At 45.7% G+C, this 24278-nt stretch overlaps 5 protein-coding genes across 12 annotated transcripts; 1 reads left to right on the forward strand and 4 right to left on the reverse strand.

Moving 5' to 3' along the window:
- Window positions 1-165: 165 nt before the first annotated feature.
- On the reverse strand, window positions 166-2193 carry LOC111073991 (transcriptional protein SWT1-like). The gene is made up of 5 exons (XM_041594639.1): window positions 1992-2193; window positions 1643-1937; window positions 1353-1567; window positions 787-1287; window positions 166-722 (listed from the first exon to the last, which is right to left on the reverse strand). The coding sequence occupies exons 1-5, from the start codon at window positions 2065-2067 to the stop codon at window positions 502-504; spliced, it is 1308 nt and encodes a 435-aa protein (XP_041450573.1). The 5' UTR covers window positions 2068-2193; the 3' UTR covers window positions 166-501.
- Window positions 2194-2198: 5 nt separating this feature from the next.
- Window positions 2199-4520, forward strand: LOC111073988 (COP9 signalosome complex subunit 3). 2 transcript variants are annotated; one of them, XM_022366591.2, is made up of 9 exons: window positions 2199-2367; window positions 2489-2737; window positions 2814-3079; window positions 3139-3333; window positions 3411-3587; window positions 3659-3790; window positions 3868-4050; window positions 4117-4184; window positions 4245-4520. In XM_022366591.2, the coding sequence occupies exons 1-9, from the start codon at window positions 2313-2315 to the stop codon at window positions 4258-4260; spliced, it is 1341 nt and encodes a 446-aa protein (XP_022222283.1). In that variant the 5' UTR covers window positions 2199-2312; the 3' UTR covers window positions 4261-4520. The 2 variants fall into 2 exon arrangements, with proteins under 2 accessions (XP_022222283.1, XP_022222284.1); XM_022366592.2 differs by having other exon boundaries at window positions 2814-3076.
- A 186-nt stretch (window positions 4521-4706) lies between these two features.
- Window positions 4707-5660, reverse strand: LOC111073996. The gene has a single exon (XM_022366603.2). It carries the CDS (start codon window positions 5353-5355, stop codon window positions 5155-5157), a length of 201 nt encoding a protein of 66 aa, XP_022222295.1. The 5' UTR covers window positions 5356-5660; the 3' UTR covers window positions 4707-5154.
- A 966-nt stretch (window positions 5661-6626) lies between these two features.
- Window positions 6627-7648, reverse strand: LOC111073995. 2 transcript variants are annotated; one of them, XM_022366601.2, is made up of 2 exons: window positions 7174-7646; window positions 6627-7102 (listed from the first exon to the last, which is right to left on the reverse strand). In XM_022366601.2, the coding sequence occupies exons 1-2, from the start codon at window positions 7454-7456 to the stop codon at window positions 6729-6731; spliced, it is 657 nt and encodes a 218-aa protein (XP_022222293.2). In that variant the 5' UTR covers window positions 7457-7646; the 3' UTR covers window positions 6627-6728. The 2 variants fall into 2 exon arrangements, with proteins under 2 accessions (XP_022222293.2, XP_022222294.2); XM_022366602.2 differs by having other exon boundaries at window positions 6961-7102; window positions 7167-7648.
- Window positions 7649-8423: 775 nt separating this feature from the next.
- On the reverse strand, window positions 8424-24125 carry LOC111073983 (cAMP-dependent protein kinase type I regulatory subunit). 6 transcript variants are annotated; one of them, XM_022366583.2, is made up of 6 exons: window positions 15916-15979; window positions 14908-15019; window positions 10409-10768; window positions 9968-10342; window positions 9759-9895; window positions 8424-9693 (listed from the first exon to the last, which is right to left on the reverse strand). In XM_022366583.2, the coding sequence occupies exons 2-6, from the start codon at window positions 14914-14916 to the stop codon at window positions 9609-9611; spliced, it is 966 nt and encodes a 321-aa protein (XP_022222275.1). In that variant the 5' UTR covers window positions 14917-15019; window positions 15916-15979; the 3' UTR covers window positions 8424-9608. The 6 variants fall into 6 exon arrangements, with proteins under 6 accessions (XP_022222275.1, XP_022222273.1, XP_022222272.1 ...); XM_022366581.2 differs by having other exon boundaries at window positions 9759-9898; XM_022366580.2 differs by lacking the exons at window positions 14908-15019; window positions 15916-15979 and adding an exon at window positions 23389-24125.
- Window positions 24126-24278: the final 153 nt, after the last annotated feature.

Raw genomic sequence — 24278 nt, forward strand, 5'->3', positions numbered from 1 at the left:
TACAGTCACCCTGTATGCAACATAATATATCGATGTATATATATCGGCATTTCAGTTCTATCAGCTTTTGTCAGACTTCAGAAGAACGAATTATGCAAAATAGAATTTAAATATTCAGTTAAAACGTAATGGCTCCCATAATTGTTGATTCATTTCAGTTTTATAGTTACACTGCACTGCCTTTCCTTTTTATGGGGCTTTATCTCAGATTTCATTACTTCACTTTATTTCAGTATCAAAAATAGTCTTCCGTTCGACAAAGGCCACGTAAACTTTTCCATGTGGTGAACATCACTGGTGGGTGGCTATTAACTGGTATATATATACACATATGTACATCTAAATATAATTATTTTGATATTGTTTTGGGGTTGTACTTCATGTTGGCCGCGGTGCAGTGGCTTGACTTTTGTATACACTCGTATGGCATACAGGCTTCGGTTGAATCCTATCACAAACACAGTCTTTGGTGTTCCTCGTCACTCGTGCGACTCGTACCACTTACTCGAGAGCTGCAAACTCATCGGGATGGGCGGCCTTCAGGTCGGAGTGCGTGGATACCGGTATGGCCGAGGACTTGGCCTTCAGGCGTAAATTGGCATCATTTGTCAGCAGCATCATGTGTGGCACCTCTCTTTGTAGCTGTAGGCAGCAGTTGACAATGCTATCATCGCCACAATCCACTTCAATTAGGTGCTCCGACTCCTCCAAGGCTGATTGAGCTGATAAATAAAGGAATTACTCGCACGTTAGCCAGCGGAAAAGAACATGCAGGCGGACTCTCACCTTGGATTTCAAGACTCTCATCAAATTTGGTGTTTAGAAAGCGAATGGCACGAACAGCCATCTCGCGTCTCATATTGTCATCGTTCTGCCTGACCTTGAGCCTGTCCAGCTCCTTGATCACTATGTACGGTATGAACAGCATGCTGCCCACGGTGCCAGGCAGCACAACTTTCGTGAGATCCTCCACAAATGAGCAGTTGTGCATGAGCACATTTGTGTCGAGTACAAAGTACATGTGCTCCAAGCGACGGGCGGGCAGTTCATTCAACTCGCCGTCCTCCGATTTCCGGTTTAGTATTACCAGATCACAGTCTTCCCAGTCCATCGGCTCTGGCTCCGACTCCGGCTCTGGCTCGGGTTCTGCTCGCTTTGCCTTTTTGCCCATAAATGCATTCGGTATAGCTGGTGGCAGTATTGGACAGTCGTTGTTGTTGCGCTCCTTGGTCTCCTGCTTCGCCTGTTGCCCCAAGGAAGCTCGCAATTGCGTTAGTCGCTGGTTGGCTGCATCGGAAGAGACTCTGGTTGAGAAGGGCGGGGGAGAAACTGCAATCATTCACTGCGCTTACCACTTGTCGAGCTACCCGATTGGAGACGATTGCTGGAATCCAGAAGCGCCTTGGGTTTCTGCCAGGTCTTCGCCTGATCCCTGAGGCGCTCGCGTATAGACTTCGCTGGTGTCAGCGACAATGGCGACGGTGTAAAGGCATTTGATCGGCGACTCTGTGAGAACCGTGGCGTCTCTGATGTCAACGGCGATGGCGACGGTGCAAAGGCATTTGATCTGCGACTTTGTGAGGTGCGTGGCGTCTCCGGTGTCAACGGCGTTGGCGATGGCGACGGTGCAAAGGCATTTGATCTGCGACTTTGTGAGGTGCGTGGCGTCTCTGGTGTCAGCGACTTGCTACTCTGTGAGGAGCGTGATGTTTCTGGTGTCAGCGCCGTGGCGAAGGTCAAGGACCTGCGACCATGTGAGGCGCCTGAAGTTGCTGCACTGCTGGTTGTCTGGGAGGCTGACGTGGAGGCATTTTGATTGCTTCTCTTACTGTCCTTGTCCGGCTTGTCCTTGCTCGCTTTCTTGTCCTGCACTCGCTTCAAGTTCGTCTGCAAGCGCTTCAGACGATTCTGAGCTGGCTGTTTGTTGGTGGGCGCTGCTGCAAATGAAATGATTACAGCGAAAGTCACAAAAGAAACAATTTCCGCCTTACCATGGTAGATCATTTGCATCGCTTCGTCCTCGGTCAGGCGCTTCTTGCATTCCAATTTGCTGCCATAGCCAGACATCCTGTTTTTTTCCACATTTAACAAATTTGTGTTGTTGCGAAGTTGGGCTGGACTAGAGCTGAGCAGGACTTCGATATTTACGATACATCGGTATATGGCGGTATATTTGGTCACACTGCTTGCGAGTTTTTTTTTTTGCGGCCTCTAGCTCCTTGTATTGTGCGACTATTCTACGGTTTTCCATAAGCAATTGCCGTTTTTCATAAATAATTAGCCATCAAGTAGAGTCCTCGGAGTTAGCCAATATGGGGAGCGCACTGGAAAACTTTGTGAATCAAGTGCGCACGATGAGCGCGTCCGGTAAGTGGTTGGGGCAGGCCGGTGCGGTCAGTGTTCCGGCAAGATGCGAATTTCGGCCTCCGCCTCCGCATTTATGCGCCTTGTTTATGCATGACATGACTGTTCTCTTTTTGGATTGCAGGCAGCTTCAGGGAGCTGGCCGACGATCTGCCAGATTCGGTATCGCTTCTGGCCCGCAACTGGAGCATACTGGACAATGTGCTGGAGACGCTCGACGTGCAACAGCATACGCTGGGCGTGCTCTATGTGCTGCTGGCGAAGCTGCACAGTGCGGCGACCGCCAATCCGGAGCCTGTGCAAATCATTCAGCTGATGCGCGACTTTGTCCACCGCAACAATGTGGAGCAGCTGCGATTCGCCATATGCGCCTGTGGGTAGAACTGTCTGTCCACTCGACAACTGATTGCCAAAACTAACACTCTACTCTATAATTACCCTCTGCACAGTCTACGAAACTTGCCATTTGTTCACGGACTATCTGGTGCAGAAGAACCTCAGCATTCTGGGCATTAAAATCATGGCGCGGGCCGTTGATCAGATCCGCCAAATGGACACACAGCTTACCCCCATACACGCCGATCTCTGCCTGCTGAGCCTGAAGGCGAAAAACTTCAATCTGGTGCTGGCCTACTTGGACGCGGACATCACCGACATATCCACGGCGGCCGCCGAATGCAAGACCCAGCAGCAGCAGCAGTCCCAACACACGGTGGTGAGAGGACATACACGTTTCAATTTCGGCCGATTCTAATCCGATTGATTGCCTTGCAGGACGCCAACAACGATGCCAAGTACTTTCTGCTGTTCTACTACTACGGCGGCATGATCTACACGGCTGTGAAGAACTACGATCGTGCCCTGTACTTCTTTGAGGTGTGCATCACCACTCCGGCCATGGCCATGTCGCACATTATGCTGGAGGCGTACAAAAAGTTTCTTATGGTTTCGCTCATCGTAGAGGGCAATGTAAGAGAGAGAGAGAGAGAGAGTTTTGTGTCCAACCTTTTTAACCTAATCTACATACATCCTATTCGCATTTACAGATAGTTTTTATACCAAAAAACACACAGGTTATTGGCCGCTTCATGAAGCCAATGGCCAGTCACTATCACGATCTGGTTAATGTGTATGCAAATTCCTCCAGCGAAGAGCTGCGCATCCTCATCCTCAAGTACAGTGAAGCATTTACACGTGATAGCAACATGGGTCTGGCCAAGCAGGCAAGTAGATCGATGGAGTAGATTCCCCCCCCACAAGGATTATTGCTAAGAGATCTTTTGTGTGGGTTTAGGTGGCCACCTCGTTGTACAAGCGGAACATAAAGCGGCTGACGAAAACCTTCTTGACGCTCTCCCTAAGCGATGTGGCCAGTCGTGTGCAGCTGTCCGGTGCAGCCGAGGCAGAACGCTATATCCTGAACATGGTGAGTGGAAATGGAAATGGTGTTGAGTATGTTCACGCTGCTATATATCGAACATATATGTGATACCCTGTGGACAGATAAAATCGGGGGAAATCTACGCAAGCATCAATCAAAAGGACGGCATGGTTTTGTTCAAAGACGATCCAGAGAAATACAACTCACCGGACATGTTCGTAAATGTGCAAACGAACATAACGCAGGTTCTGGATCTAGTTAAACAAATCAATAAAATGGAAGAGGAGATCATATTGAATCCCATGGTAGGTTTTTGTTCATTCAAAAAATACTTGGTACCACTTTAATTGACCTTTGACCTACACTTGCAGTATGTGAAAAAGGCTCTGGGCAGCCAGGATGATGACCTAACGTCGCAGCATCCAAAGACCTATTCAGGGTAAGCATTAAACATGCATTTAAGTGAATTTCGGATAATAAAATGTGAGTACTCTTGCAGCGATCCCACAGATTGATGATACCACCGTAGCGGCAGAACATCATCCCCCCACCAGCAACTGGGAGCACATGGCCCGGTTGACTGCCATTAAATGTATGCTCATCCACGTACCCAAAAACAACACGATCCGTAATCCGCATTCAAGCAAGGCCCTGGGCCAACGAGCAACAACACTCATACTTCAGCTTCAATCCAACAACTGAAAATGCGCTCCAATTGCAACATTTATAGATGAACATGCTATTTTAAATAAACTATGTATAAATCTATGACTAAGCCCACGGGGAGCTTCAGCTGCAGCTCTCCCCTCTACTCTATTCGCTATAGTATCTCTTATCAGTTATTGATTGTGCTTTGTGTTTTTGACTCACAAGTTATTTGGATAGATAGCAGGTTACGCTCCAAAACGATAAGGTGTAGCGTAGGCTACGATCAGGCGACGTTTACGACGCACACTCGTCCGCCCAATTACTCTGCACTTGGCTGGCGATCTTAATTGCTGCTTGCTCAATGCTCAAGTCGTTTATTTATGTACATTATAATGGATATGTAACCTAACCTTAGGGCATTACGAACGTTTATGTGACTAGAGACTGCCCCCTCCCAGTTCACTGGTGAGGGAGGAGGGCAGTGGCTTATGGCTAGTGTAAGTGTAAGTTTAGGTCTAATTGCTTTAGTTTATATCAGGATACATTTACGAGTAGTTTTGATTTTGTTTGTGTAAGTTTGTGCGGTGGTACGTTGGTGTGGGTGTGGGTGTGGGTGTGGGTGTACCGCCAGCAGCTGTCCGACTCCCGAGCATTCTGTTGTCGTCTTCGGGCTTTTCTGAGATTCTCCCGCGCCGCACCGCGCTCGCTCTATGTGTAGTGTAGTGTAGTCAAGCCGCCAGCAGCTGCGCTGCTGCGCCTCCTTAACCGGTTTTCAGTGGGTCTATCTCCGCTATGGAGGTCTTCAGCTGGTGTGTAGAAATCGGACTCGATATGGGAACGCTGTTGATGCTGCGATACAGCTTATGGATCACATTGACCAATATGAAGCACAGAATGAGCACCAGCAGCGACATGAATGCATACGCCAAGACCAAAGGGGTGTCCGAGATGGGGTCCAGCATTTTGATAGTCGTCTTTATTTTTATTATTTTTTTTTATTTTTCGTTGCTACGAATTTTTATGATACTTTGTACTGTACGGGAATACCGAAACAAAAAGAATGTGCAAGTATATTCAATTTGACAGTGACACCAAACGCAAATGCGGGGAGACGAGACAGTTGAAACGACTAAACGACCGACCAACCTGACGACGACTACAACGCACACAGAGAACGTCAAACCGAACCGAAACAGAACTGAACTGAACTGAAACGCGTATGCTAATTAAGTATCATATATTGTACGGTGTATGGTATATGGTGTATCGTGGATGGTGTATCGTGGGGTACGTGTGTATTCGTTCTCCTCATGTACCAAAAAATGTGCCGCGCGTCGGTGGGTCGTCGTGTGTGCGTCGCTTGACACCTGCCTGAGAACTGAATCTAGCGAATCGAGTTAAATGAATGGAATGGAACTTTGTTTAGCATTACGTATACGATTCGTTGCCACAGATTGTTTGTCGTCGTGTTGGTGCTGCTGCTGCCTGCTGCTGCCTGCTGCTGGTGTTGTGCTCCGCCGTCTGTCTGGGAGTAGTTTTTTTTGTTGCTGTTGGTTTCTGATAAGCGGCTTGTGCAATCCGAATAAGTACCTACTGTGACTTGGACCGCGATTAGACAGGTTCTGGAGCTTTCCCTTTGACCAGGGCGCAAAGATTTTCATCTGGCGACGTGCCTGGACCCAGCTGCAACCCAACTTATACGAGAATAATTCATAGAATTCCAGTCGGACTCGTACTCGTACTCAAGCATTGCAATCAAATCAGCAGCGCCGCCTTCTTAATTGGCTGCCTTAATAAAGAATGAAATGGCGTCTGGCAAATTGCTTGGGGTCTCTGGATGATTCTGATGATGATGGTGCTGTGATGGTGGGGCGATTTTCTGCTTGTGATTTGGCCATAACCAACGATAAGGGTATGGAGAGGCTATCTTTATCTTTTGATAACAATTCCACGCACTCACAATGATAAGCCCACAGCCCAGACTTGGGGACATTGACAGAGACAGGTGCCACAGGTGCGAGTACATTCCCCCCGTTGCACCCCACTGCCATGCCATTGCTTGTCACGCGATTCGAATAGGCCTGGCGAGAGCCCAGTGTGCCCAACGGCGACCCACTACTGGCCGGACGACCCTGAAACCGCAGAGAGGCCTGCCCCTGCGGACTACTACTCTATGAATAGACTATTCCACGACGACTCCACTTTAATCGCATGCACGTTGTGCGAGCGAGCTAGCGAGCGCTCGAAACGAGTTCTACACAAAATCAAAATGAAAACCTAATTATAGATGCATCAGATGTGCCTCCCTTCCACTTCATGATACCCCCCACATTCCTCAGTCATTCGATTGCCTGTGTTGCTGCGGTCTCGGGGGATGGCAGGCGGTCCTACTGTCCGTAACCGGAACTGGGGAACTTCTCCGTCCCCGCATGATATTGTCCAGCGTGATCCGAATGCTGCTCTCTTCCCGCAGCATGCTGGGCGTTGGGCGCTGGTTGCATCTGAGCATAAATTTGAGACGCGGAATCTTGTGGAGTCTGTCATAGTAGCGGATGATGCGTACGGAGTCGGGTGGGCGCCGTGCGACCGCGGCACAGACTGGCTCCTCGTGTTCGCAGCTGCACATAAAGGTGATGGAACGATGGCTGGGACACATGTCGAACTCAACGGCCACCAGATAGCAGGGCTCCAGATTGACCGCAAACCGCACTGAAAGGCCAAGCAGAACAAGGATAATGTTCCAGTTTTAGAGTCCGGTAGATGTTGTCTGCACCTCTTACCCGTCGTCGACTGGTTGCCTTGAGAGCGGTTCTGCTGCCAAATGGAGCGCTGATCCAAGCTGGCCACGTGCTGTACAGAGCGTTGATAGCGCACCGGCGAGTCGATGTAGCCGCGAATGGTGTCCATGGAGCTGTGATGGCTAGCCAGCGGCAGATTGTCGTAGATGGAGATGTAGATCTTGTGACTGATGTAGACCACAATGAAGCACAGTATGCAGATGAGCAGCAAAATGAGGCCGTAGGTGAATAGTGTGGGTATCAGGAAGATGGCGTCCAGCAACATTGGGAGTGGCAGCTGCCTGACATAATACAAAAATCTACAGTGAACTGGGATTGGGGTAAGGGATTTTCAAAAGGCAGTGAAAATAGGCATTGGGATCGCCAGGACAGGGAATCACTTGAAATACATATATATATCGATCGCTTTGCTCTCTTTTGCTTGATTTTTGCAACATCTATGTAAATGTATTTATTTCTTATAATTCTTTTTGTGTTGTTTTTGTTTTTTGTTTTTTTTTTTTCATTTCTTTGTCAGAGTTTTTGTTTGCTTTTCCTTTTTTTGGGCATATACATACGATTTTACATTGATAATTTTATATGTTTTTTTTTTGTAATTAATTGTATTTTTCTCTCTGTTTCCTATCTCTCTCTCGCTGTGTCTATCTCCATCTCTGGCTCCCTCTCTCTCTCTGGGTTTTAGTTAAGGTTAGTTTTATGCATTGTTGTTTTTTGTTTTGTTTTCTCTGTGAACTTTAAGCCTAACCCGCCGGCGGGTACGGGTGTATACTCCTAATGCCCCACTGGGGGGCTCTTAAGAATCCCCTTGGCATTCAACTCCGTTTGCTTTTATTTTCTTTATCCTTTCTTTTGACTGTGTTAGTTAGTGTGTATGTGTGCGTGTGTGTTAGAGTGGTGCAGCAACAGCTTGAGATAATGTGCCTTGATCCATCAAGCAGATATATATATACACAAATGTCGGCTGTTGTATGAATGTTTCGTAAATGCAACTTCTCTCTTTTCTTTTCTCTTTTTACTGGAGGTGACATGAAAAACGCACACACGCACACACATGTACTCTACAACTACTACACACACACACACACATGCGCATAAACTTGCTTTAATATATTTAAGTTTTTGAATTAATTTACAAATTTGTATACGCCTCTGTTTGGGCAGCTGTTGAGTGACCCAAAATTCATGCACATACATACAAGTGTGTGTGTGTATAACAGAGTACGAAACTGTGCTAATTTCAATGGTATAACAGTTCGTATAACATAAGCCAAAAGCTTAAATTAGTGGGGGGTTAACAAATCGTAATTATACAAAAATAATAATATTAATAATAAAACTAAGTTCGTGAAGAAACAACAACAAGAATTGAGGGGGAATTGTTCTTATTTTTTGTTGTTTTTGTGTTTGTTTTAATTTCAATTAAATATTTTCATCGAATTTTCCGACTCTTCATGCTAGCCGCTAAATTGTATGTTTAAAAATAATTTACTAAAATTAAAAACTGTTCAGAAATTGTTTGTTTTGCTTTTTCCTTTCACTTTTTCTATGTGACTGACTTTTCTTCTCCCCAGCTCTCGTCCGCAAATTTTTCGTATGTATGTATGTATGTGAGTGCATGTGTGGGTGGCTAATTTTCCTTATTACACATATTTCTTTTATTTTGTTTTAATTCTTTTGCTCAAAAAAACATTCAGACATCTTTTTGAATATTTAATGAAACGTTTTTCTTTTCTTTCTTTCTTTCATTTTGTTTTGTTTTTTTTTTGTTTTTGGGTGGCAGCATGTTCCATTTGTTAGACAAATAGATGTTTGAAAAAGAGTTGCAGACTCTTTGTTCGTAGAGAAATGTGTAGAGAAATTGTCATTCAGAAGTAGAGTCATGGCGAAAAAAAAGCGAAAAGAAATACTAGCTCCAGTGTTGCAGTGTCGCAGAGTCGAGCTGCGTAGGGGAAACATGCCGCCGCAATCTGTACACAGAGAACAGAACACACGTGTACACGAACAGTAGTGGTATATGTAACTTTCAGCACAACATACAGAATCATTTTAATTAAAATAGTTTTGTCCTGGGCTCTGGAAACGTCCTCCTCCCGCCGCCCCTCCTATCCATTGCAAGCATTCTGCATCTTTGAGGGTCTCTATCCATCCCTTGGGGACCGGATGGAAGGCAATTAACTTTACAAATTCATATAGTTTACAATTTTCTTTGCTTTGCTGCTGCTGAGCACTTGAACCCCTTATGCTACGGGTTCCTCTTTCGTCTCTTCATCTAGATCTTGTTGTTGTTCTAGTAGATGTTTGTTGTGGGTGTTCGCTGCGTTGTTGTTGTTGTTGTTGTTTGTTTGTTTGTTTGTTGGTTGTTGCTGTGATGTGGTGTGCTTTATGCTGCTGCTTCTGCTTCTGCTGTTGTCCTTGATTTAGACGGACAACGACACGAAGCTGTTATACTGCGTGATGTTGCGTTTGAGTATGTCTGCGCAGGGTCCCAAAACGCGCTCGAATCTGAAGGTTACGCAAAGGATTATTCGTTGCAGATTAGTTTCATAATTAAAGTTCCCTTAACGCACCTCGCCCGATCCAGTTTGACGCACTTGAGCGGCCCGCGAGCCACCACAGTGGCAGCGCGTGGCCGATCCAATAGCAGGGCAATCTCACCAAAGTAATCGCTCGAGCCCAGGCGACCGACCTCTGCAGGATCTTCGCCCTGCTAAAATAAAAAGCATAAGGATAATTATATATTTGTTTTTTAAAAATTATATTCGGCGTCTGGACTCACCTCTGATCGCTGCTGCAGCACCACCGCACAGCCCTCGAGAATGATGTAAAAGTCATCGCCCGCCGCTCCCTGCTTCACGATCGTCTCGCCATCGTCAAAGGAGCACGTCTCCAGTGAGTCGGCCACCGTGAGGCGCTCCCACTTGTCCAGGCTCTCCAGAATGGAGACACGGGACAAGAACTCCTCGTACATCTTGCGCTTGCGTATGGTGGAGCCCATCAGAATGCGTCTGTAGGAGTCGCGATCGATGCCCCACAGCTTCACGTCGCTCTTGGCCCGCACGGTGGCAGCCCGAGGTGTGCCATAGATCAGGGCCAGTTCGCCAAAGCTGCCGCCCTCGCTGATGGTGGTCACCAGCTCAGAGTTGACGAAAACCTGTAAAGGAAGCGTAGCATTAAGCCAATGATACGGATTGCACCACCACTCCCATTCCCTACTCACATCAACCTCTCCCACATCAATGACATAGAAGTTGTCGCCCTCATCGCCCTGCTGGATAATGTTCTCGCCGGCTATGTGATTGACGGGGAACATGGCATCGAATATGTCGGAGCGCTCGCTCTCATCCAGATGGGCAAAGAGCACGTTCTTGGCAATGGCCTTCGACAGGGAATTCATTGTCTTGTAGTCCTTTGGCACCACCTTCTTCACATAGTTGCTGGCATCCTCCTCGGTGACAGGCTCCGCGGAGATGCCGCCGCGCCTGCGCACCGGTGGGGCAGCTGTTTGTGGCATTGGGCTGAGATCGTCGCAGTCGTCTGGGCTGATGACCTGTTTGCTGGCATCCAGTTTGACTTGTTCCTGCAAAATACACACACACACAATATATCTTTAGTATCACGGCATATCGGTCTCATTATCTCATTAGATTATATTATGCATCGCTTTATCAGTGCTCTACGTATTTTATGACTATCGTAAAACCTCGTAACTATATAATGTTGATAAAATGGTTATAATATTTTGTATATCTAATAATAAAAGTTAGGCATATAAGTATTTTATGTTAGATATCTTAAACATGTGGTGGGCACGCTTTTTTAATTTGGGAAAAACCATTCTTATCAGCTAGACTCGAGCGTTGAGGCAACGTCACACGCACACTGTGTGTGTGTTTCGTTGTTGGCTCTTGGTGTTTATTTGGTTCTGGCATTCTCAGGCATTTCTCTTTTGTCCCTTTTCGCTTGGCGAAGGATAAATCTCTGAGCTATGGGAGCAAAGAAGTGCCTCCAACGATCAAGTAATTGTGTCATATATAAATAAATATTTATAAATATTTTATATCCAAAGTTAACTTTAAATCTCTGCTTTATGTAAGTTAGTCTTAGCCATAGCATATACTGTTAATGTCCCAACATTTCCCTATAGATTTAATCATATTTACGAATTATTATAATGATTAATATTGTTGAAGGCACCCCCCGTGAGGGGGTGAATGTAATTGAAGTAAATGTCATTTGGTTAGCTCATATACTGCTAGGAAACACGGCATTAGAGAAAATGAGAGGTTCTCGTAATTTGATTTCCCTCGAAATGAACGTAAAGGGTAATCGGTAGCTCCATTATCATAAAACAAAGCAAAAAGAACTCAGGAAAGGCAGAATTAAAGAAGGCAAATAGTAAAGAAGAAACAGAATAAGAATCTTTTATATATTCGTTGTATTTGAGTTCTCTTTGGGTATCATCTCTAGATTCTATTCTGTTGAATATTTAGGTACACAAATATAACCTTTTGGCAGTTTCAAAGTTTCGCTTGAATGTTAGCTGCACAGCTACCACTCCCTTTTGAGCCTGATGTGCGTCATTCGCAATGGGTGGAGTCGGTGCGTGGGTGTTGGGATATAGAAACTGCAATCAGGAGTGCCCTGAGCCCTTTTCCTGCGAAATACATTATTCAAATGTCAAAAGGCAGATGCACGAAACCCGGAAAAGCTCCGTTTGTCCCCTCGTACGCTCCCCCGTTCGCACGCGCGAAAATCATTAAGCTCTCTCATCATCATCATCATCATCATCCCGGACAGCAGTTAAAAGCTGAAGAGCTTTACACTGTGACTTCTGGTGGCGGTGTCTGTATCCTGCCAGGCGTCTTAACTTCTTATGCAAATGAAGCCCCCACATGCAGCAGCCCCATAAAACCATCCCAGGCAGCGCTGTCCAGCTCCCTAATTGCAGGGTATTTAGCATATTGCACGAGGCGCTGCTGGTGCCATGACGTCAAAGCAGCCAGCCAGGCAGAACTCTGACCAGCAGCTGCCCCCAGTTGCATGATTAAGTTGCATTAAACTGTCACTCAATGTGGCTGCAAGTGGCGGCCAGTTGTCAGTTATAGTTGCATTTCCATAGCGACTAAAAATAGATTCCACAAGACTCACAAGTCCACAAGTGTATCTACATATTTATGTATATCTAATGCTTGAAGATGAGGTATCTGAGGTATAAGTATGTAATGGAAACAAGGAAGGAGTGCACCCTTCAAGATGGGATTATCCGGGAATAGCAATGGTTTCCGATGGTGGTCCGATAAATCTAAAAGCAACCTTGACTCCATAACCCCCGATAAATACGTAGGCGACACAGAATATCTACAGATTCCATTAGAAATCATTTAGTATCTTCTTTTCATATGTCGCAAAATAATAGAACAAAAAAAAAACTTCAACAAAGAACAATAAAAAACGATTTCCTTGCTGATATTTTTTCTACAGCTGATTGCTTTTATTTTGATTCCCGCCCCTAAACGAAAACCAAAACGAAAACCCCAACACCCAAAACAACCATTCAAAATCATTTATGACTTCCCATTAAATATTATCCAGGCAGCGCCACAGAACTTCAAATGAAACGGCGCAAGTTTTTTATTGTCTAAACAAACGCTTTGGCATAGAATGAAATACGAACGAATGCGAGTGAATATTGTAAACAAAAGCGATGCAAACATTTGAGAAAAAGGAGCAAATAAAACACAAACACGAGAGAATTGCAATTATAAAGTGAGCGATATAATCATCGGTCGTAGATGATGATAGACCCTCAAAGTTCTTGGGCCACTGCCAGGCGCCTCTCGTTTCGAATATATTTCAGGTGTAAAAACAACAACACCCACCCATTGCCTGCCACCAGTCGGACATACAAATGGCTCCATTATCAGCTTCCATGTAGAGTCCACAGTCCACCGCTGAATTTGCATATTTCAGCGCCCCATTCGTGGAACTTGTGCAGCTAACAGCAACGACAACCACACAGTGGCAGTGGCAGCCAACCGGCAGCAGAAAATTCATCATGCAGTCAGCCACCACAATGCCACCTGCTCGGGCTCCTGCAATAAAATTGCAACTTTGTTGACTCTGGGCTCCTGTCAGGGTCAGGCGCCAGGACCAACAGCCCCATACCCATTCGTGAGGCGTGTGTGCGAGCGATATGACCGTGACCTTTGTGCAGACGCGGAGTCGGCGCCCAGCCAACCAGTAGCCATGGCAGTGGCTGTGGCAGTGGCCCTGGCCATGCCCTAGCGCTACCCTTTTTCGATTTATTACCTTTCCTGAACGTTTCCCCCTTTTCCGGTCGTTTCTCAGCTGCGCGGTTTTCCGCTTTTAGCAGCGCTTCCCGATGACATACTCGTATTTTGCGGAAATCGATTTCGCATTGTAAATTGAATCAAAAAACCCCCCCCGTCCTGCCCCCTCTCGGATGAGTTGACTTTGTGGTTCGCTGGTTAAACTCTTCTTACTCACGTAGTAGGCCCCGCGCGACTCGGAAAGTGGTTGGGAGTCTTGTCGGGAACGTCACAGCTCGAGGCTCGAGGCTCGACACTCGTGGCCCTTATCAAAATTACTTGCTAATAAAGGCCAAACAGCATTTATGGGAACGGTGACAAATGCCACTTTGATTACTCGTAGATGTCAGCAAATAGAGGGTTGGCATAGGCTGAGATACGATAAGAGAAGGTGGGACAAGAAAGTGTGACATGTGAAAAGGTGTAACCAGAATGGGTACAAATTAGCAGATACTTTTCACCATGGGCTCGCAAATGATGTCAAAAAGAGGTTTTGTACAGTTGGAAGAAAAGTATAACAGTTTGTATAACAGTTATTATAACAGTAAATCTATCTGTTTTTTATCAGCATACCTGTGTATAAAATTTATACCAGTATGACAGTTAGTATAACAGTAAAAGTATACCCGTTTTAGCATTATGTCGTATAACAGCAAGTACTCATGAATAATCCTATGTCAATAGAACAGTTGTATACAAGTAGTATTTCTTGCACATTTATTATTGTTTTTTTGCCATATTAATCAGTATCAGTATATGTAGCAGACAACCAAATCCCCAACTCTATTAGGTATAACAGTTTTCAAGGAAACCTTCATAGTTCTGTTATCAAAGCGCACCTAAAACGATTCCATCTTAGATAGAAAAGGGGATGCAAAGCAGTAGAATAGGTAGAATCAAAATATATGCATCCATTTGTCAGGTTATAAATATATAACACACTAACAAACAAAAGCACACACCATGTGAATGCAACTGCAGTTCGTGCACCCCGAAAAATATAAAAGTTAGTTAAGCATTTTTGCCCAACAATCTATTTTCTCTTGTCTACGGACCCACAAAGTGCATTATAACAGTGACAATAGAGCGACAAATGGGGCGACAAATAGAGTGGGGGCTGAAGCTCCACGCCACTCTGGGCTGTTGAATGCAATTGTGGCTTGTGTGTGGAATGGGATGGGATGTGTTGTTGTTGTTGTTGTTGTTGCATCCAATGAGCATGAATAAACGAGTGATTGTGCAAGCGAATGTTAAATACATGTATGAGTTTTCGTATTCATACTCGTACTTGTAGCTCGTATAACGAATGAATAGCAATACAAATTAGACTGGACTTATGGTTTTACTTATAGTAGACATATGGGACTAACAGAAACGTTTAGCAAACCTTAGGCATATTTTCTGCTCTTAGTTGAGTTTCTGTGTGTGTGGGTTTTGGTGTATCTTTTGTTATCCGTGTAAGTGTGTGTGTGCCACTTCTCAATGTTCAACAACAAATTCTAAAAACAACAAAACAGTTCACTTCTAATATGGCCACAGAAAAACAAACAACGAAATGAAAATGCGCGACGTGCTGTGAGATTTATAGAATGTTTCCATTCCTTATGCTCTGAGCACAGAACGAACAGCAGAAGAACGAATTCCACTAGCCACAAAACTACAAGCAGCACCACCAACAGCAGCAAAAACCATCAGCAGCAGCAAAGAACAGTGAACAAATATTATAGAAATATTACGTATACGTGCGGCGTGGACAGGCGAGCAAATACAGCCGAGTCGCCATGCCAGCAATGACAAATCCAATGTCAAAGTATTATAAAAATAAATATTCAGAAATGCTCAGAAATATTTTCTTTAAATTAGATACAAAAATTCTTTGCAGCCGACACTTTTTGTAGGTGATCAAAATACTCGTAAGTAAAAGGTCTTTAGAATAGGGGTTTTTTCTTCCACCTGAAGCAAGGCTCTAGACTGTGTCCAGCACTGCGTATGATTAATATTTATTCGAGTGTGGAGGACTGGGGCTATTAAAAGAAATCGCAACGAAATTAATTGGCATAAATGTGCGATGCCATTGGCTATAAAATTATATACAAAAAATATAACATCCTAAAAATATATCATTATGAGATCGTGCGTCAGTAGATTGGGGCACATACGAGTATTTATGTATGTGATTTAATTTTCTTTTCTAGTCTTTAATTTCCCTCTCCCTTTCTATGGTCTCTCTCTGTTGCTCCCTAAGTCGGCAGTTTTCGCTTCTGTTGTTTGTGTTCCTGCCATATACTGTCGTGTATAATTGCTTAATTAATCCAATTGCAGGAACACGACTCAGTATGTGGCAGGGCCTGTAGCATGTACGATATTATGGGCTGTGTTTCTTGTGTTTCTCTACCCGCTGTAGTTGTTGTTGTTTCCGTTTCTGCTTTTCCCGGACCCGGGACTCGTACACGTACTCGTACTCGTACTCGTACTCGGAATCGGACTTGGACTCGGCCGTATGTCTCTGTCTTTTCGCGTATTTACAAAACGGAGGCGCGACACAAACTGAAAACTCAATTCGAAATCGCGTTCCGTTTGCCGCAAAACTGTGTGGCTGACGGCAGCAGCAGCAGCAGCAGCGACGTCAGCGTCGCGGCTTCGCGTCTCTGCTCAATAGTTGCCTCCACCGCCCACTCGTCTACTCCTCCTCCTCCTCCTCACCGCAACACATGTGTGTTTGGGTGTGTGTGTGTAACCGTTATGTGAGGTGTTCACTCTGCTCTGCAGACCGTTTGAGGCTGCTTTTGTGGTAGGTTGCTGTGGCCAAATGGCAGCTCCCCGTGAGATGTGGGCAGCAGCCCCCATGCACTGCGAGAAAATTACCAATACGAAATAGTCCCCAAATAAGGAAAGAGAATAATTTATTGCACAATTCCAACTGTTTGCACTGCTCCGAGGTTCATTCTTCGACAGCTGAAGATAGGCACACGCACAAGTGAATGCTGCAAAAGAGAATGCACGAGAATTCTCTTTTCCTCCAGGCCTGCTTTTAGTTTTTCTTCTTAGAACTAAAATTTCTCCCAGTGTTTGCCACAAAATGACCCTCAGGCCGGCCGCTCTATCAATTATAACGAAAGTAACAGTCGCTACAAAATATTTAAAAATTGGGAATCATACAGAAACTACAACAGAGCATAAGAGCCATAGAGCCATAGAGCCACACAGCCACAGAGCGCCACAACGTGTGGCAAAGAGCACTTTTCGGGTGCGAAGAGGAGAGGAATGGAAGGCCGAGTGTTCGTTCCATTCGATTCGCGCACCTCTCGCTGCTCTCAGGTCTCAGGTCTCCGAAAACAAATCAATTTGAGCGCCAGTGCCAACAACAGAAGACAAAAACAACAGCAACAATAACAACATCAAAATGGAAAACTGAAAAAATAACAAGAAGAAACAAGAAATCAAGAAAGAAAAGCTAGCTTCAGAGGTCGAGGAATTTGATACACTTAAAGTTGGATAATATATTCACAGATCTTCCTTTTATTTCAGGTTTTATTGCTTTTGCTTTTCTAGGCTGACCAATAATATCTATGTATGTACATTGCATGTGATCAAAACTCGAAGCTAAATCACAAACCCCTCTGGAAGAGTATGAAAAAAAAACGAGAAAAAAGTGGCAACAAAAAAAACGCAAAGTTTGTAGGCGGTTTACGTGTATTTTTTGTTTTTTCTCAAGGCAGCGGACGGAAACAGATTTGATTTGCTATGGCAAGCAATTTATAGTTTCGTGTGGCCATAAATATGCAAATTCACGATAACAGATTCGCCACGGGCTCACTCTGGATAAATTGTCAATAACAATTGCAATTATCTATCATACTTTCATATTCGTGCCTCTTCTGCCCCTTTCTGGTTTTGACTTGGGGGATTTGGGCACTCGAAAGGGAAACCATCATCATCGTGGAATGCTCTCATTAGCACTGGGATGGACGATGCGAAGGGCCCTCCACAGACGCCTAGTTAGGATTACAAGCTGGCTCTGTGTCGTCTGTCTATGCCTTTGGGAGCCTTGGGGCAGGTGGCAGTGGCAGGTTGGATGACAGGTTAAGTGTGGCAATTTGAGCAGCGCCTCGAGGAGAGATGCCTCTCTATGCGCCTCTCAAGTGAGTGTGAGTGGATGCAATTTGTCATTCCCACAAGGTAAATCATCAAGGGACATCAACGTCTACACTGCACGTCATGCACACGACATGTAGTTTGTTTTTGGGTACTCGGGCATTCCATTTTCTACGCATCTTCTGTGCAAGTCAGTTGCAAGGACTGAGAACAGGACATCAGCACATTTAAAAAAAAGAATGAAATGAATTATGTGGCATATAGCCTTTCCCCTCAATTTCTCTATTGAATTATCTCTTATCCCAGACTCCTCTGTCCACTCTGTTCTCTTTTCGGTTCTTTTGTGGCTCTGTGGCAAATTAAATTTTGGTTTTCCTTTGTACCCCACGGCAGCACTCTGAAACACTCTGAAATGTGGGCCACTGGCCATAACTTTCTATCGCCTCACAGTTGAGTTCACTCATGGAACACTGGCTGCTCCTACCCACACGGAGAAGCGGAGGAGGATGAAAACCGGAAAAGGTTGCGCTGCATTGAAATGCGGAAAAGCTTTTTGTCTCCTCGGTTCCTCGCTTCCGCTCTGCCACTCTTCCGTTCTGAAAATGTATTTGTGTGTGTGTGACTGCGTTTTATAATCGAATTAATTAAAATTTTGCGCCCTACTTGACGCAGTTTCTCCACTGCCTCTCACTCCCGATCTGTGTTGTGTGTGTGTGTGTGTGTGCCCCACGTTGACGTGCTTTTGCGCTTTAAATGTTTCAACCGTAAAGCCTGGAAAAGACCCATAGAAAACGGTTCGGTCCCCGTGCGCTACAGGCCATCCACAAAAGTTTGTTCAGCGAAATTTCCAATTCAGTGAACTTTTTGTTCTGCTCCTGACACTGCCTCCTGTCCCCTAACTCTGCTCCCTGCCCCTGCCACCATTGTGGTGGGAGGTGGTGCGGAGACCCCCTCAAAGCCATAATTTACTCAGTAAGCTGCTGCTGTTGTTGCTGCCAGAGCCTGCATAAACATTATTTTTGGGGACACAAAGGCGTCCCCATATCGATAACTGGCATCTATACTATCCCTTCGATGGTCCTTCGCTGCTCATTTATGCTTTTGGCAACTGGTAAGCGAATGTCCAGCAGTAAGCGAAAGGGACAACGACCAACGTTGTCACAGCTGTCATCGCCAACCAGCAAATTGACAGCTGAAGCGACGTTCGAGGGCTCCTCCAACTGGCTCGATGAATGCCCATCATGACGTCAGATGGCCAAAGGATAAATGTGGTTTGTTGGGCCAAAAATTAAAGGCACCTTTCCCCTGTATAAACCACTCTTCATAGACCTCAGTTCTTAGAGGATTATCTCTGTGAAATTCTCGCTTAAATTTAATGGCGTTCTTCTTCTTTTGAATTGACTGTACATTGAACAGTGTGTAGGGCAGTTATTTTAATTTAATTCGTTACTTTTTATGCTATATTTTGTATACATACATACTTAATTTTTATTGATGAAAAAGTATAATTTTTCCCTCTTACATTAATAATTTGATACTGAGAGATAGTAAAAGAACGAGGCAGACATCCGCTTATGGAAAAGCAGAAATGTAAGCTCCTTAAAAAAACTGTTGCTCATCGGAGTATGCCAAAGTTTTTCCTCCCAACTACAGCCTGAAGTTTTCCTGCACAGTCTGAAGTTTGCCTGCACTTTAGGACTGAGATTTGAGGCCCTCCATTTTCTTATTAGCCAAATTATTCATGTGCCCACTCGGCTGGTCTGAAGGCAAGCGGCGTTTATAAGCCGTCTAATGGATGAGGGCACACAAAAGGTCGCCCCACATCCGGCCGGAGATACACCTACGCCGGAATGCGGGGTATGCGGCAGAAAGTTTTTCCCAGGGAGCAACTCGGAATTGGGTATTCAATGGAAACGAAACGGCTCAGTGTCGGCTCAGGGGGCGAGTGTATTATTTACATAAAAGTTTTTCGGTTCTCGATAAATGGAACCCCTCCCCGAAATGAAAACAGAAACCTGCACCCACGAACCAAACAATGATTTATTTATGCACAAGTCTACGGAAATCCTGACCAGGAGGTGGCCTAGGAACCTAACCTCCCACACACCTCTCTCCAATTATTTACAGAAATAAATATACCCAATTTGAATATCCAATTGAATTCCAGGAAGTTTCCTACTTATAAATCAACGAAAAGTATCCCAATTAAAGACAAAAATCAGATCAAATTTTTGGGTTCAGTTTTCAAGGAAAATCCCTGCCTCCCATAGCCATCCCTGCAGTGTACCCACCATGACTGTGATCCGCTTGGATTTCCTTGGGTTTCTCCTCTGTTGTTTTTCTTCACTTTTTTATGATTTGTTGTCTGTTTTATGGTCCAATTTGGCGGTCAATGGCGATAAAGTCGTAAAGCCGTTTGTCTGCCACAATTTTCGGGGCTGGCGTAAACACCACGGACGAGCCGGGACGAGCCGATGACAGGTCGTAACACTGAGAGGGGGACGCGTAACGCGGCTATAAACACGACCATTAAGTGGTCAACGATTCGATGATCAGGCTCAGGCCCGGCATGCCCCAAAAGGCAATCAATCAGCGACAGAAGTAGCGCAGCCAGACACAGACACGGTTACAGTAACGGTAATGGTACACGGTAGAAATGTAACAGTAACACAGTAACGAGGACAATGGACGACAGGCGGCAACTGTGGCGGCGATGCGGCGATGGGCCCAACAGTAACTGAGGCAGGAGCACACACGCAACCGAAGAGGCAAGCACTCTGACTCTGACTGAGAGACGACAACGGCGACGACGACGACAACGAGAACGACGACGACAGGATGACCTTCACCAATACGCACGCACAGATAAAGGATACAAATATACCAGATACATACATACATATGGCCAAAAAGTAAAGTTTTCGCACACACAAAGAGAGGCAGGCAGGCAGGCAGAGTGAGAGAGATACAGCTATGACGCAGCGGCTGGCTGGCAAAAAGCTTCGGCAGGAGCAGAAGGGAGAAGCAGAAGGCCAGCTTTGATTTCGTTTTACTGCCTCCTTTCGAGTTTCAAGTGCAAATTCGACATTAACTTGCAAAAAAAAAAAAAGCTGCCCAAACAGAGAGAGAGAGAGAGCAGAAGCAAGAGATAGAGAGGGGATCAGAGAGTAGGAGCAAGAGAGATAGTAGGAGTGTAAAGTGCGTCAGTGTGCGTCAGGTAAGTTTTTGATACCCTGCAAAAGTGCAGGCTAGAGAGGGTATACCACATTGCCCATCTCCGCCGCCTCTCTGTTAACTTTTCCCTCGAAATGCGCATGAAAATAGCTTCGTAAATATGTTTATTCAAAAACTATATATATTTTAGACATTAATTTAACGCTCTTTGATCTCTTTTATCCAGATATTAGCAATTTTTGCCAGGGTCGTAGCACTCCGCTGCTGGTTTAGCTCTTATTTAATGCCACTTCCTGCGAGGCGGCGGCTGGGGCCGTAGAAGCAAGGAGTGGATGTAACTCCTCGTGCGGCTGTATATATGGGAATACAAATACAAAAATTTTGTAATCAAATTAATGAGAAATTTCTGTAGAATTTACTCCACTACATCTGCTTTAATCTGCCCTACCAAAAAGGGTACCGGAGTCGTCGTTAGTGCGTTTTTTGTTTTGTTCTACCGCCGCTAACGACATCTTCATTTACAGTTATACGAGGCAGAAGCACAGCAGAGACGCCACAGAGGCAGGATATAACTGTAATCAAAGCTTTTTCTCACGCGCACGCTCTCGCACCGCTGTGGGAAGGGCAATAGCCCCCCCGTGAGCTTTTAGGCGGACCATACACGGCCAGAGCGCAATTCCTTGGATTTCATTGAGAAGAAAGGAGCAAGGCGGGAGATTTTGGGGATCACTTACGATTTCTTCCTCGGGAATCGTAGTGCAGGAGGTGCGCACATGACGCACCCGATGCATCGCATCCAGGCTGAGACGATGCTCGTGCTCGTCGCGCAGCAAAGCATCGAAGACAGCAACGCCCCCATCGATGCTGCTCTCGCGCAAAATGCGTCCACCACGTCCGCTGCAGTGCTGATGATGATGGTGGCCCGCGGTGCCGCCAACGCCGCCCTCGGAAAAGGAACGGATGCGCATTGCCCCGTGCTCGTCGGTGGTCAAAGCCACCGACCTCAGGCGATCCATGACCGCATCCTGGATGCTGTTCACACTCAGCTGGTTGCCCATTGCGACGCAACAGCAACAGCAACAGATTAGGCAGGCACGTAAACAAAAAAACAAATCCTCCGACGGACTCTGCAGGTGGCGGGTGCTTCCTCTGGTTTGCTTCTGCTCAGCGCCAGGATGTTTATCGAACTGAAATCGGGCTCGGGCATTCAACAGGCAAAACAGCAGCAGCCAGTTCCCGAGAGAATTCCCACACAAACACACACAGAAGAAGCGAGAGAGAGTGAGAGAGAGAGAGAGAGACAGAGAGGGAGGAGGGGGGAGGGGGATAGATGGACACATGGAGAGAGCGCGCGCTTCATTGCATTGTCCGACTGCAAGCAGCTCTCTGCAGAAAGGACAAGCTTTCAGGCTGTGGCCAACTGCAGGATGCACTACCCCTGGGATTTAGTCCACAGCTGAAGACTCTCTCTCTCTCTCTCTCTCTCTGTCTATCCCACACATCCCCAAGGAAGTGCTTTAAAATACGCCCCCCACACCCCCTACCGGTTGGACAGGATGGGGCGTATGTGTGTGTGTGTGTCCTTAACACCTTGCATCCTAAAATAGACCGGAGGTGATATTGATTTTCATACGGAGCGGCAGTTGACCAACCCAAACACACGACTGCTTGTTGCTTTCGCATGGAAGGATACGGGAGACTGGTGCTCGTGTCACTAATAGCCCCACCAGGGTCCAATGTCAATCAAACCAACCGATTGACCATGGAAACATGGCCCTCCCCATCAGTCTCTTTGAGTACTTTCCAGCCCATTAAAGAAAGTGATCTTTTGGTATTCGTTTGAAGGATGGGGGAATGCCATACCACACCCAAACGAAACTCTCTTTGGGAGTATCAGCCCAGTCGCGCTGCTAAATGCATCTGCATCTGCTATCAATATTGAACAGAGCCTTTATTTATGGACTACTACCATGATCTGTGGCCAGGAAAAAGCATCCACAAGAATCATACTCCATCTTTCTTAGGGACGGGCCTTTCTCGGGCGACTCTGCTTGCAGTTGGCTCTATGGGTGAGTACACGCCCACTTTTAACGGCAAATAAAGACAAGTAATGTCCGCAGACAAAACCAGGTGTAAAAATGTAAATAAAACCCCCAATCGAAGAAGTCACACGAAGGACAATCGATAAAGGAAATTCATCTGGGACTTATCGACTGCCTCCGGAAGGGATTTCAGCAAAGGATGTTTAAGACGTTTCAAAGGATAGTGGAAGCAGCCAAAGGCAGTGAAGCCCAGTGGAAGGCACGTGACGACCTCTGGCCACTGATCCCTGTACAGAAAGTTGTGTTTTTGTTGCATTTGAAAGGCGTACAAGGGCTGAATGCTTAAGGCAGCAATAGCTTTGGTGAACAACACAACCACCGACCAACTCAAAATGGATCTGAATAAGTGTCACCTGCGACCCACACCGCCGCTGATGCTTACCGGGGGGAGTCTTTAAAGGCCTCCCCAACCATAATATTCGCGCAGACAGTGGCACGCACCCACAATCAAGCAGAATTATTCCGATATGTACTTAGATCTGAATGGGGAGACTCACCCGCTCTAATTTCTGGAAGTACTGGCGCAGGAACTGCACGGGATTCTCGGGTCGGCATACACACAGCTGGACGATGCAGTCTTTGAGGACGCGCTGGATGCCGTGCGTCTGTATGTAGTGCTCGCACTCGCGTAGACTCTGCTCCTCCAGCGTTTTGGCCATCATGTAGGTGGACATATGGGCGGCTTGCCGCTGGCGTTTTGGAGCTGGTGTTGTTGGTGTGGCTGCTGGCTGATTGCCGTCGACGTTGGCGTTTCTCTGCTACGCAATATACACAATTTCTATGTATGTATAAGTGTGTGTGTGTGTGGTGATTGGGTTTGGTTTTGGTTGGGATTGCACGCCTCGCACGGTGGGGGGGGTTTGGGATGTGGATTTATTCACTACTGGAAAATCAAACTAATTAAAGAGTGTGGGAGGGGCGTCGAGTGCACTGCGTGTATGTATGTGCTTGTACTACTTGTGTGCTTTTCTGGCAGCGTGCTCTTTCTTTCTTTTCGTTTTGGCACCCGTTTTCCTATGACAGCCGAGACGTTTTCACTTTTGTCCATTCACACCGTTCTGCCCTGTCACGCGTTTGGTTGCCGATTGCACAGTGCCTTGCCGCAGCATACGGATCACTTGGAATTGCTATTGCAATGTCCTAAATACTGTTTTTTCATCAAAACTTAAATAATTTTCACGCACGTAAACCACAAACGCTGTTGTTGTTGTTTTTGCTGCATGTAGTGATGGGCAGTTCATTGGTCACATTCCTATCGATAAACTCCATGCGCATTTTGCAGCACTGCGCTGCAAAGCGGGTATTTTCCTGGGTATTTTCGGTATTTAAAAGTATATTTATTCTGTCAATTAAAGTTAACAGCAGTTTTGAATTTAACGTCAACTCT

This window comes from Drosophila obscura, unplaced genomic scaffold (assembly GCF_018151105.1).
Source record: "Drosophila obscura isolate BZ-5 IFL unplaced genomic scaffold, ASM1815110v1 contig_30, whole genome shotgun sequence".
Taxonomy (NCBI): domain Eukaryota; kingdom Metazoa; phylum Arthropoda; class Insecta; order Diptera; family Drosophilidae; genus Drosophila; species Drosophila obscura.

Bases quoted from the DNA above. Each gene is read 5' to 3' on its own strand.
- LOC111073995 (XM_022366601.2), bottom strand. From the start codon at position 7,456: ATGTTGCTGGACGCCATCTTCCTGATACCCACACTATTCACCTACGGC. The intron at 7,103-7,173 runs GTAAGAGGTGCA...TTGGCCTTTCAG, and splicing joins AGGCAACCAGTCGACGACGG to TGCGGTTTGCGGTCAATCTG.
- LOC111073983 (XM_022366579.2), bottom strand. From the start codon at position 23,565: ATGTCCACCTACATGATGGCCAAAACGCTGGAGGAGCAGAGTCTACGC. The intron at 10,769-23,388 runs GTGAGTCTCCCC...TGTATTTTGCAG, and splicing joins ACTTCCAGAAATTAGAGCGG to GAACAAGTCAAACTGGATGC. The intron at 9,899-9,967 runs GTGAGTCCAGAC...TTTTTATTTTAG, and splicing joins TGCTGCAGCAGCGATCAGAG to CAGGGCGAAGATCCTGCAGA.
- LOC111073988 (XM_022366591.2), top strand. From the start codon at position 2,313: ATGGGGAGCGCACTGGAAAACTTTGTGAATCAAGTGCGCACGATGAGC. The intron at 2,738-2,813 runs GTGGGTAGAACT...CCCTCTGCACAG, and splicing joins GCGATTCGCCATATGCGCCT to TCTACGAAACTTGCCATTTG. The intron at 3,080-3,138 runs GTGAGAGGACAT...ATTGCCTTGCAG, and splicing joins AGCAGTCCCAACACACGGTG to GACGCCAACAACGATGCCAA.
- LOC111073991 (XM_041594639.1), bottom strand. From the start codon at position 2,067: ATGTCTGGCTATGGCAGCAAATTGGAATGCAAGAAGCGCCTGACCGAG. The intron at 1,938-1,991 runs GTAAGGCGGAAA...TTTCATTTGCAG, and splicing joins GATGCAAATGATCTACCATG to CAGCGCCCACCAACAAACAG. The intron at 1,288-1,352 runs GTAAGCGCAGTG...CTTCCGATGCAG, and splicing joins ATCGGGTAGCTCGACAAGTG to CCAACCAGCGACTAACGCAA.
- LOC111073996 (XM_022366603.2), bottom strand. From the start codon at position 5,355: ATGCTGGACCCCATCTCGGACACCCCTTTGGTCTTGGCGTATGCATTC.